Genomic DNA, 12,714 nt, shown 5'->3' with positions numbered 1-12,714 from the left:
TTTTGTAATTGGATGCGCTCAAATGTTATTTTAAGGAGTAAATTTGACATCATCTTGTGTTCTTATAGATATGGTCCATAACCTTGATCTCCTGGCCTATACTCATCTTCCTCATCATGGCTGTAACCCGTCACCAGTTCCCACCAATTGTCCGGGATGCATGTAAGTGAAAAACAAAACTGAATTAAAGTGTTTGCATTCAGGACCATGTTTAAACACACAAAAAGTTTTACTTCACTGCTACCCCATAAAATACTTACCAAATACAGCTTAATCAGTACTTTGGTTTATTTTACTCAAGCTAACATTAACACTTTTTTCAGCTAACCAGGCCTGTTTTATATATGTTTAGGAAGTTTACTGTTTTATTTAGTAGAGTTCATTTACTAAATACACAAACTTATGTTTAGGAATGTGACAACAAACTGTAAACTTTTTGTTGTTGTTAAAGTTTGCCCAATAGATCCATTAAATTATCCTGATTTGGAATTTTTCAGACTTGTAACTTGTTGCTACATGTAAATTAATGGTCATGTTTCATAACCAGAATCAACAAATGGGGATTTGAATTGAAAAGCTGCCACCCCTGTAGACAGGAGCCTATCCTTTTACTTTTGAAATGGTGTTAGGGCTCTTTCATTTTTTGAATTCTAAGCATTCAGATCATTTTTGTACGAGCAAAGTTGATGGAGTTGGGCACGCCTTGTACATACTGTCACATACTGGCTTTTTTAACCTGTTGCCTTTGCTGAAGACTCAGTCATAAAGAGACAGGCAAATAATCCAAAGGGTTGCTTTTTGAGTTGATTTTAAGTTGATTTTTCTTTTAATTGCACCTTTGTTTTTTTTTTATTACAACAGCTCCATAATATTGTATTATTTTAATTTAATGTATATTAAATTACAAATGGATAAATAGGTTTAAAAAACTTTTTTTACATAAACAGCTGTTCCCTTTCCTTTTGTTCAGTTTAGCCTCTTTGAAATAGATCATATTCTGAGGATGCAGTCATTTGTAATTCAATAACCCTTGTGGGCTCAGATGTAAAATCTGTACCCGTTCAATCATAATAACAGAATAGCCTGTTTTATGTTTGCTGGAGACAAACACTGTTGTGGATCACACCCAAATAGTAACAAAGGCACTTTTTCCAAGCGTACAATATGTACCACATGTTGACCTTTGACCCTTTGAGCAACCCAATATCAACTATAAAAAATTGGTAGAAGTGTTGAATCTGTTTTTAAAGACTTTTAAATTAGTAAAAACAATCAAGATTTCTGTTTATCTCAAAATGCTTCAAGTAGTTTCTAAATTAAAATAATATGAATGCTGTCTTGTTGGTTTTTTTAATGTAAAAACTAAAATATTTTTAGTCTTAGTTTAAAAAAGTAAATAATTTTAGTTACACTTAATTCAAATGGTAACTGTGTTAGTAACTGAATTACCCAATAGTAAAAATAACTGGTTTCTAGAAATGCAACTATTTATATTACTGTAAAAAATACTGTAGCCCTATTTTAAAAATGTTTCTGATGAAAATATACATGTACTGTACTGCTAACCTTCAATATCTATTATGAAGTAAGTATCTTTTCTAAAACAAATTTAAACATTTAAATAAAATGAATTACCTTTATCTCTGTAGTCCAAATATACAGACCGAACTAAATACATAAACCAAACAGAAAATCTTAGACCGCTGTACTTATTTTATGGATATCAATAAAATCTTTTCACCTATGGTCGTACACTCCATGTAAATTCTTGCCTTTGATCTCAGTGAGGTTAAAGTATTTGTTATACCTCCACCTGGAAAATACCAGCACCCCATTGGGCCCACCATTTCTGAAGCTTCTTCCACCACCACCAAGCTTCTTCTCCACCTTCTTCCACCCGGTCGGTGGCGTTACCATGAAACATGACACTGCCCGACGCCAATCATGATCACTGTAAAAACACAGAAAGACACTTAATAGAAAACAGTGGCTGGGGTGACGCTTGATTTGCACAGTTATTTCAACAATTCAAAGTAAGCGCTCAACATCCCGTATTGGTAAAAACAAAAACAGTAAGTAGTAAGCTAGATCATTTCCTGAATAAATTGTTACCCAGCGCTGTGGCTTTAAATTGTGTTAATACATACACTGCTTCTAATCTAGTTTGAAGCCTTCTTTTTGTTTAATAAGCTAGTTTGTACGCATTTGTTACACTTAAAAGCAAGTTTGTAGAGATGCGAGCACCACAGTTTGCAGCTTTTGTGGGCTTAAAAGTTATGTGATGATGATTTTCAATGAGACTGAGGGCTGCAGTTTATTAAGAGCTGTGAAACATAGCTATGGGCATGAACACTACTGATGTTTGTTCCCGTTCGCTGTAGTGTTGCAACTTGATCTTCGGGCTCTCACATGACATCTTTTATTTGTTCTCAACTAAAGCAATAGCTGAGATGATTCTTATCACAAAAGGTGATACGATTCAAAGCCAGAACAAAAATACTGATACAACAGGTGTATCAACCTTCCAGATATTCTTCTTAAGTGTAAAAAGAGAATAAGGTATTAAGAATGTTTCTATAAAAGAAAAAATCCTTCTCCTAGGTTACGTGTCACCGAGGAACCTACCGAGTGCAGGCTTCTTCCCTTTCCTCCAGACCCTAATGTGCAACACAGACAGCCACTGTTACAACACATCACGTCTGGCAGATTCTGGCACCTCAACGTCATCCCGAGACAAACGGTAAATCTGATAATAATAATAATTGATAATAATTGATACTTTATTGGGGAAATTCTTCTCCGCATTCTGACCCATCCCCTGGGGGGAGCGGTGAGCTCCAATCAAACACCATTGACTTACCCACTGAGCCATCTCTGATATGGCTCTGATGTGATAACTCCTCATGTATTCAATTATATGCTTGATGTTGTCTCTTGTCAGGTGTATTTTCATAAGACACTGACGTGTTTTTGCTGTTTTTAGATCACAGATTGACAACATTCCTCCTTTTGTTTCTTCTCCTTTCATTTTCTTGCTTCTTTTATAACTCCACTCCCGTCACTTCTTTGCAATGATTCCCAGCACCGATGAGAACCTTTAGTCATGAAAACCTGTTTGTTATGTTTATGATACAAATCTCAAAAGAGTGCACTGGTTTGCTTGAGATATTATGCACTATAGGCAGAGTTAGCTGGTGTTTTACTCCCATCTAGATTTTAATTTGGTAAATAAACATACAACATCAGCCCGGTTATCATTATTCCCTTTCTACCAAATAAAACCAAAACACAAAACAACAATTTAAGGGAAATTCATCTGAAAAATAAGCCAGGAAGGACTTCTTTTTGTAGGTAAATTTGATTTAATTTAGGAAAGATTTGAAATAGATGGAAAGTGTTTTATACAAGATGTTTCTCTGTTCAAAGCTTTATAAACATAAATTCAATGTAACTAAATTTGACAAAAGTGTATTAGTGCTGTGGCTGCTGCAGACTCTTCGGCAGCAACAGTCAGATATGTAACAGTTATTTTTTAAAAAGAAGGGCGAATAATGTTGCTGCTTGCTTCCCTTTTCAACAAATAACCTTTTTGACCCGTTTTGTCCATTTTATTGAGAAACATTGTCTAAAGGAGATGTCATGTTCCAAAATTCACAGGTGTCCTTTGCTATTTGGGCCACAGAAAATATTTCTCTTTGTCCGGAATACAACATAGACTTTTTTGCTGAAAAAGCTCTGGAGCTGGAGGTATTTGACCCTTTTAAATGTATGTTACAGGTCTGTCGACATGCCGAAAGCTTCACCGTTCGCAACCCTGATTCAAGGAGGAGATTTTTTCAATTTTGCTATTCCAAATAACTCCCTAAGTGACCCTGCAGCATTGGTTAAAGCCATGGAGAGCATTTTTGGTAAGGTTTTTACTACTTGTTTTGTCAAAATTGTATGTTTATTTTGATTGATTAAAAATAATCTATGAAAATGAAAAAAGAATTAACCCAGTGTTGAGATCTGGCTGGAACTGCAGCAACATTTGTGTTGCATTAGTGTATAAATGACCAAAAAAATTGACATTTGTTAACTTTTTTTTGTTTCTTAATTGACTAGACTAAAATGTTCTTATTTTTAAACATGTGCATTTATAAAGGCCTGAGCTTTGACTACAGTTTAAACAGAAAATGGTTCGCTGGTTTTTACACTTTAGGGAAGCCAGGAAAAATGTTAGATGAATGCTGATTAAAGACGCCATGTGGGAGAAAAGCATGTAGAAACAGAATCTCCAAAGTGAATACCGTATTTTCCGGACTATAAGTCGCACTTTTTTTCATAGTTTGGCAAGGGGTGCGACTTATACTCCGCAGCGACTTATATTAGAAATAAATTGAAATAAATACATTGTTAACCCTCCTGTTATGTTCATTTGTGAGGAACAGATATGATGTGTCTGGGTCAATTTGATGTATGAGGTATGTTAAGTGTTAAGAGGATGTTAAGTGACTCAGAGAATCAGCAAACTTTTTTTTACAGTAAGATCTTGAAGGCTAACAACATAATATTCTATTTTCCAATGATTTCATAGATTCAGAAATGCAATAAAAGTGAAAACTGTTTCTACAAATACAGGATGAAAACAGAGTATTAGTTAGCCAATGATGCTTCATGAAAGGAATAAATAAATAAGTTTGAGAAAAAATTACTGTGAAATTATTAGATAAACAGTCTGCTATGATTGTGTCATATAAGGTTGTGAAAGTTAAAATGCGACTTATAGTCCAGTGCGACTTATCTGTGTTTTTTTCTACTTTATAATGCATTTTTGGGCTGGTGCGACTAAAGGCCCGTACACACCGGGACGAATATTCGCCAGGCGTTATTCGCCAGCGTTTTTCGCCACGTTTTTTGTGTTCACACCCAGGCGATTTTCGCTGACGATGAGTGGAGTGAACATGCAATTTCATTCCCTGACATTAGATGGCGCTTAATGTAAAACAGAAATACTCCTGTACACAAGGTGGCGCTGCGCAACTTTACGCTTCTTAAAGTCGCTTTTCACTCAGAAGAAGAGAGCAAGTATTTACACGCTTGTCAGAATCAAACAAAGAAAACATGAATATTTCAAGCACCAGTAGCTCCAACTGGTGCTTGGTTCGGGGATGTTTTAGAATGTCCGTCATTATTGCTTCGCGGCTGTGTAGACGATACTTGGTGTCTATCTTCTTCGCTGGTATGTGTGCTCAGCAAGGCAGTTTTGTGTTTGAGCGCCCCCAAGTTGTGTTTTACTGTAACTTCAGAAGCTCCAGACACGTGAGCAAAAGCGCCGTTCTCATTGGTCGAGTAGATTTCGACGCGACGCGTCGAAAAAAAAAAACGAACCCGAGGCGTTTTTTTTTTTTGACGCTTTAACGCCTGGCGTTTTTTCGCGTCGGTGTGCACACTCTCATTGGGGCCCTTTGTTTAGTCACGAGGCGTTAAACGTCGGCGAAAATCGCCGGCGAAATTCGTCCCGGTGTGAACAGGCTTTTATACTCCGGTGCGACTTATAGTCCGGAAAATACGGTAATAGTTAAAATTGTAATGGTGTGTGACAACTAAGTCCCAATAGTTGTCACACAATAGTTCTCTGTATTTGATCCCCTGGGGGAGCGGTGAGCTGCAGGGACATCGGCGTGCAGAAACCATTTGGTGGTTTAATCTGCCAATCCGACCCCATTATGCTGAGTGTCATGCTGGGTCCTTTTTTTAGAAGCATGATTCAGTCTGGATTTGAACTCGCAGCCTTCCAGTCTCAGGATAGACACTCTTCCACAAGGCCATTGAGCTTGTTCTAGACTGAATAAGAGTCCTGAAAAGATGAACAATCTTCAGCTTTTTAAGCAGTGCTAAATTTAAATGTGTGCTCTGTTTTTTTATTATTTATGTAGGTGGTAATAAATGGTGTGTGTCTCAGTAATAAATGCTTTTTTGGGAAAGTATTTTGGGTCATAGGTTTAAAAATAATGTCTTATGTCAATTCTTTTGTTTGTTTGGATTTTGTCTTTTACATTTGATTGTGAAAACTTTCACCAGCTGCCAGTTTTCAATTCTGTGTTCTTCTTTTAAAGGGTCTTCTCATCAAGGGAACCAGAACAGCGTCCCGCTCATGACTGCCATCAACTCCACTTTGCATGAAGAGGTAAAGTCAAGCAGAATCATTTACCGGTACTCGTTTGTTATAATCAAATTCCTTTCAAAACACTTCAGATTATTATAATCCAGTTCATTTCAATTGAGCCAGATGATTTTAGTTACACTGTATTCATGGTCTGTTTAGTACATATGAGCAGAAGATTACTTTGAAGTGTTTTTGGTGTAATCCCTGTACTTCTCAAGCAAAAGGAAACTGTGTCTTGGAAGTTCTTTTTCTCTACTTTTCTTCAGCAAAGAAGCCAAACAGGTTTTGTGTGACTCAATGTGTGAAGGAAGCCATTCTATTTTAAGGAATTTGAATTCAGAAAGGCATAAACATAATATCCATTACCAGATCACATTATTTATGAACAGGAAGGGATTTCAAATAAACCTGTAGTGCAGCAGCACTGAAACAATTTAGGCCACTAATGTGTGTGTGTGTGTGTTTTTTAAGATTCAATAAAAATGATTCCCTTTACAGGAAACCATTGACAAAATGCTGGAGACCATAAACGTTTTGAAAAGGGCCATCTGCTCTTTGACTCTCCCCATGATAAACAGAACCCCGCAGAGCACTTTAACCAATGCTGTGGTCACTTTCTGCGAAACCAACAACACCATGTTTGAAGTCTCACTTCAAACACTAAACCAGGTATGTTTGCATGTGGGGTACTTGTCTTGTTCCTGCGTGCCAGTGTTTGTCGGTGCTCATGTTTTATCTTTCGTTGGTCAGATCCTGACAGAAATGTTGCTGACAAAACCAGAGGAGGTGCTTTCAGCAGCTGGCATGTCTGTGTTGCTATTCGATCGGCTGCAAAATGAGACTTCAATGTGGGAAAGCCTCCTCGGTCTTCCTCATGTCCTCTCCTCTGGTTCTGTTGACGAAGCGCTGTCCAGCACAGAAGACCTCCTTACAAACATCCAGAGGTAATCTGACTCTGAAGAGACAGAGATTTTATGAATTTTTAAGAAAATGCATTTGTATATTATTCTGTTCTGTCGGGAGTTAACTTACTTACAAATCTCCTTTTAGGACCTTGCACATCATTGAAAACTCTTTCCCTGGCACAAATGAATCAGTCGCTGCGTTGCGTCCACTGCTGGTCCGAGCCATCAACTTGATCCACTATGTTCAAAACTGGCCAGGCAAAGGTACAAAGGAGTCAGCTTCAAAGTTTTCCACATTTACTTTAAATGTTCAGATCTTCAAAATGCTTTTAAATAAATGTTGCCAATTCAAGGTCTTTATGTCTGCCAATGTCTCTCCACTTTGTTTACAGATGTTTTCATTCCCCTCGACGCAATTGTCACAACAGCCAACAGTTCACTGCTGACTGAGTCAGCAGTGAACTATGTTCTGCATCACATTCAGATACCACTTGACAAGGCATGTATGCGACTTTGTGTAGTTAAAAAAATCTTTTCTCACTGAATGGAAGCACTCTGATTTTCCAAAAGACCTGTTTTTGTATTTGTTTAATTTTGAACTGTATCTGGATTATTTGGGGAAATATCAATGAACAGAGAACGATCGGTCTGTTTTTCTGCATAATGTGATTGAAAAACACATCACGCAAGCAAAACTGTGATATAATGTGGGACGACTATCCACAATGCCTATAGGAGCCAAGAGGCAGACAATTGGTCAGAATGGGTTGATGTGACGTTTTGTATTTTATTAAGTGTTGTTATTTATGTGCACCTCTTTTATCGGCAATAAGCTGGCTTTGCATCGGGTGCAATATAACAGAGAAGTCAAACTATTTTTAACTCATTTACAGTAACTCTTAACATTGTTCAGTTGTAGCTCATACAATACAAAACTTCAGTTTGCTAAGTTAAGCACACTACCGGTTACTCCACAAGGCTCCTGATCACGGCAGCTGGAATGCTTGGACAATCCATCAAGTGGTGTGACTGTGCATTTTACCAAAGTTGTACTAAAACATTTGACATATTTTTGACTGCTGTGTACCATAGATAATCAATGGTAATGGTCAGTAAACACAGCAAGAATTCACCCATAAGGGTCAGCTTTTGAGAAAATTAAATGATTTTAAGTGTGCCTTATGGTTCAAAAAATGCATGAATAAAAAAGTACAAATTCAGCTATACTTTCTGTTTTTGTTATTGCCAAACAGCAAGTAAACCTGCTTCAAATTTCTGTCAGTGTGACTTGAAAATCAGGAAAAGGTCTATGAAGAAAGGTTTAAAAGAAGTGAAAGAACTGGTTTTATTTTTGGTGGTGTTTCTTCCTTCTTTTTTTTGTATTTTTGTCACTGTTTTAGAAAAAAAATTCAAACTCTCTTGCAGGCCATCGGTCTGATGCTGGATAAAGAGGTGGTGCATTTTTACCTGTGTGGCAACAGCAGCAACCCAATGTGGCTGGCAGCAGCATGCAGCACAGGGACTGTGGACATGCTTCTGAACTGGATCTGCCCTGAAAAAGTGGCAAAACAGGTGAGGTGGTATTTTGTGTTCTGCCTCCATCAAGGAGAACTGACGTGCAGGAGACATGAGTCAGCTTCTTAGTGTGTGGGCGGCTTTTCCCTTCTTTTTTAACTGCTCTGTTGTTGTGGGAATGAAATAGCTTATTTGTGGCTGCAAGGAAACAGGTGACCATAGCAGCAACTGTGGATCCAGGCATCTCTTGAGGTACAGATACCTCAAGGCGTTCAATTAGTTATGCTATGACTGTCTGCATTTGTTGATATGACAGTATATAGACTATTTAGTTGAAATATGTTAGTTTCACTCTGCTGTGACATATGAGGCAAAAACATGTCTTGTACGGCCCCCTCATAGTGATATACATGAGAGATTTTTTTGTTCTGAGAGTCCACATCTAATCAGCTGCTAAATAATATTAGCTGTCAGTTTCTAAAATAGAGCAATGTTATGCAAGTCATTTACTTCTGTAAGCCACTTCAACCAACAGGTTTACTGTAAGGGGAAAAAGGAAAACCAAAAGCAAAACAAAGCTGCCAATCGTTTGTATTTATCATTTTTATTAAAGAAAAAAATATTTAAACTTCCTTGAAACTATGATTTAATTCTGCTCATATTTAATACTAACAAAAAGAACCATTGCTATGACGATGTTTATGAACCTTTGATGGAGTTTCCAGTGTGTTTTAGATTCATTTGACCTGAATGTTCCTGTATTTTAACGCTACAGTTTTTGAAAAACTCCTTTAAATTAAACAAAAGTAGTTGTTGGTCTTTTCTGTCACTTTGCCAGTTTTATAACCAAAATTTACATTATGGTTTCTAGGTGTGGCTCAACTGCTGATGCTGCTCTTCTCTCCCTCAGGGGTAGAGCCAAACATATGAACACCCTCAGGTGTTTCCCAACTTGTGGCATTGTTTTAATATTTTCTAGCTGTGCCAGGAACTCTCCTGTCTTTTTTACCCAGTTCCTGCTTTGCGTACTTTTCATTTAATGATAGATAGATAGATAGATAGATAGATAGATAGATAGATAGATAGATAGATAGATAGATAGATAGATAGATAGATAGATAGATAGATAGATAGATAGATAGATAGATAGATAGATAGATAGATAGTCTAAGTAATTGATGTTATTAATCAATGGACGATCTCGTCTTTAACTGACTGCTTTTTAGTTTTCATACACTAATAACCTCTCACTGGTATGAATATAATCCATTCTACATAGCAATCGGAAATTGTTATTCCTTGATTTTTAATCATTTATAAAATTAATAATTAATGTATCGCATTTAAGCTCTAATTCTTTATAACAAAAGGTCAGAAATATTGGGAAAGTGATAAAATTCAGTAACTTCTCTCCTGCATTTTTTTTTTTACCTCAAGTTCTTTTAAGTCTTGAGTGCATTTACGTGCACTTAAGAAACGTGTATGAGTGAAAACTTGGCTAATTTTGAAAGAAATGACCCTAAACCTTTTTTCTTGAACTCAACTGCACCTCTTTCTTGGAAGTTGATTCTGGGCCACTGGGAAGTTGATTTTTAAGAAGCTTGTCTGTTTCTTTAAAAAGTTACATAATATAATATCCTGGTTTTATACACCAAGTTTCTGATTTACATCAAGTTGAAAACCAGGTTACTCAAAAAGGCTGAATGCTACCTGGTTTCTTAAGTTCATGTAAACAAACCCAATTAATTCAACTTTATCTCTATCTTTTCTGTTTTTTTCTTTTCCTTTCATGTTCATGCGTTCTGTAAATCCAAGACATTCCTCGCTTGGAGTAAGCATGTGGCAGTCCATGATGTGTCCTTCGTCAAGGGGTTGGTTCACAGTATAATGGGCAGTTATTCCTCGGACGCACACAGCAGCGGCAACATTACAAGGTCCCGGCGTAGCGTGGACACACAACCCCAAAGTACAGAGGAGGAGCTGTAAGTACCCCGCATTTTCTTCTTTGGTTAAAAGTATTGCTGTAATTGCTGTTGTATTGCTTCTCCATTTTTAAGCCTTATGATTAGATGTGTATGAATAAAGGTTTCAGTCATTTTACAAGTCGTGTATTAGTGTCATCTTGACTTTTCTACTGCAGGTTTTGGTGGACCGCAAAGCTGATTCTTGATACGGCAAAAACAGAACCCAAGCTGGATTTGGTCGTCCAGAGTCTCTTCAGAACTGCCTTTCAAATCATAAAGGCAGCAAAGCAGACTCTGTACATTCTACAAGGTAAGAAGGAGGCTTCTACCTCTGTGTTTAGACTGTGACAAAAATTCATTCAGATACAAAGAATTTGTAATAGTTTGCAGAGTATTAAACATTTCAGCAAGCAAATAGGTTTTGCACAGTTTTCCAGTGTGGGTAGCAACTCTGCTTTTCTTTGGTGTCATTATTAATTTACATTATGACATTGTTCATTTACTTTAGATTGTTCTTAAGAATTGTTTTAATGTTTTCACACCCTTTTTCCAGGGGTTTATGAAGAACTGAAATGTTAAACTAAAAAGGGATTAAAATGTCATAAAACGAAAACACATTACGTCATATGAAAGGAATTTCTAACTACTTCTAAAGCCTTTTTGTTATATACAGCTAAATAAGTATGACATTTCAATGGTAAAGTTAGTGGAAAAAGTACTTCTAACATCATTTAAACAGGTGAAAAGAAGTTTTTCACACGGTGTGCCGTCGTTAACCATGATTTGTCAACTTGTTCTTTCTAAACAACAATTTCCAGAAACGATGAGTGATGTCCTGAAGGACTCCGATTACCTCCAGCACACTTATTGCATCTCGCAGACAAACCGGTCTGAAGGAAGCGATTTGATCAGTCATGTCTTTGACAGTGTCATGGAATATGTTGTAGAGGTATGCTGGCACTGTGAAAATTTCCACCACAGTTTTTCTTATATGTTATTTTAAAATATATTCTCATTCTTAATCTACTAATATTTGATAATTCCCCCCATGTTTTATATGGGTTAAATCATTGTTTTTAGTCAGATATGGAAAAGAAAAGTCCTTTTATAAGAAATATTTGTCAAAAACTTTGACTGTTAGTCAGGTTGTGCAAATAAATATGTAGACTTTTTTTTACTGATTTTGTAAGAGTAGAAAATGGTAAAGATTTTTATAAAATTAAAAGTAAATAAATGCCTCTTATTTTGTTCAAGTGTGCAATACATTCCTTATGTTTTGTTTATTTGTTTTCTTATTAAATTAGTCTTTGGAGTCAAAGTGCCGTACATGTGAAGAACGTCTCAAACCCTTTTTGTGGCTCTTACCCCGCAAAACCATAAATAAAGAAGCATGGGAGGCACTGATCTGTTACAACAGCTCCACTCTAAACCAAGTTCTGAGGCAGGACTGGGCTGATTGGTTTCAACAGGTAAAAAAGCATGCAGCATATATCCTACATATTTTTTTAGTCCAAAATATCGGCGATGAAGGCCGTCATCATTTGTCTTCGTTTTTTCTTTTGCTTTGTGAGTCTTTTAAAAAATGCATTCTGTTCTCGTTCACGCCTGAATTGATTTCTAAGATTCAAACCGAGCATTTCAACTAACCCTTCAAATCTATACACAGCTCATGTGTCAGCTTATCTTTACTTTTTTTTCCTAATCTCCAGGTGCAAGGAGTGTACTACACTCTCACAGACCAAGTCGACCTCAATGTCACTCTTTCCATCTTCCTGTCTGAGTGGCATGAGCTGTATAATAGCAGCTTACAGTCCCAGGAACTTTTGAACAGACTGAGCACAGAGCTGGGTGGAGCACACTGGTCACGCTGCATGCCATACTCCACTTACCACAATCTGAGCCTAACTCTTCTAAACAGGTGCTGAGTGACAAAAGTTTTTTTATACTTCACTTGTAGGGTTACATTCCTCAGATTTATGATTATCAATTATACGACTATGACATATTTTTATTGCAAATAATTGCAAACTGTTTAATGCCTAAATTAGACTACTACTGTAACCGTTCAATAAAAGAGTAAAAAAATGTAAAAAAACAAAGGGAAAAAGGCAAAATGAATTATATGTTTTTTAAGTACCTCTTTTTGAGGTTTAAACCATTGTTCACGCTTTGTTTTCCACCT

At 36.7% G+C, this 12,714-nt stretch overlaps 1 protein-coding gene across 2 annotated transcripts in view; it reads left to right on the top strand.

The window, feature by feature from the left end:
* Positions 1-12,714, top strand: part of abca12 (ATP-binding cassette, sub-family A (ABC1), member 12) — a 61,326-nt gene that overhangs the window by 1,301 nt on the left and 47,311 nt on the right. The window contains exons 3-16 of one of the 2 annotated variants that reach the window (XM_011489666.4): positions 69-162; positions 2,602-2,740; positions 3,778-3,908; positions 6,099-6,169; positions 6,647-6,817; positions 6,899-7,092; positions 7,199-7,317; positions 7,446-7,552; positions 8,479-8,625; positions 10,384-10,550; positions 10,709-10,842; positions 11,351-11,481; positions 11,837-12,001; positions 12,242-12,450. In XM_011489666.4, coding sequence (XP_011487968.1) covers positions 69-162; positions 2,602-2,740; positions 3,778-3,908; positions 6,099-6,169; positions 6,647-6,817; positions 6,899-7,092; positions 7,199-7,317; positions 7,446-7,552; positions 8,479-8,625; positions 10,384-10,550; positions 10,709-10,842; positions 11,351-11,481; positions 11,837-12,001; positions 12,242-12,450 — 1,979 coding nt within the window. Of the gene's footprint in view, positions 1-68; positions 163-2,601; positions 2,741-3,777; positions 3,909-5,533; positions 5,554-6,098; positions 6,170-6,646; positions 6,818-6,898; positions 7,093-7,198; positions 7,318-7,445; positions 7,553-8,478; positions 8,626-10,383; positions 10,551-10,708; positions 10,843-11,350; positions 11,482-11,836; positions 12,002-12,241; positions 12,451-12,714 lie in introns of those variants that run through there. The other variant, XM_078939926.1, reaches the window with a different exon arrangement.

This window comes from Oryzias latipes, chromosome 21 (genome assembly GCF_053564925.1).
Source record: "Oryzias latipes strain Hd-rR chromosome 21, Olatipes_Hd-rR_3.1".
Classification (NCBI taxonomy): Eukaryota; Metazoa; Chordata; class Actinopteri; order Beloniformes; family Adrianichthyidae; genus Oryzias; species Oryzias latipes.
This window is presented reverse-complemented; position numbering and strand designations above follow the sequence as displayed.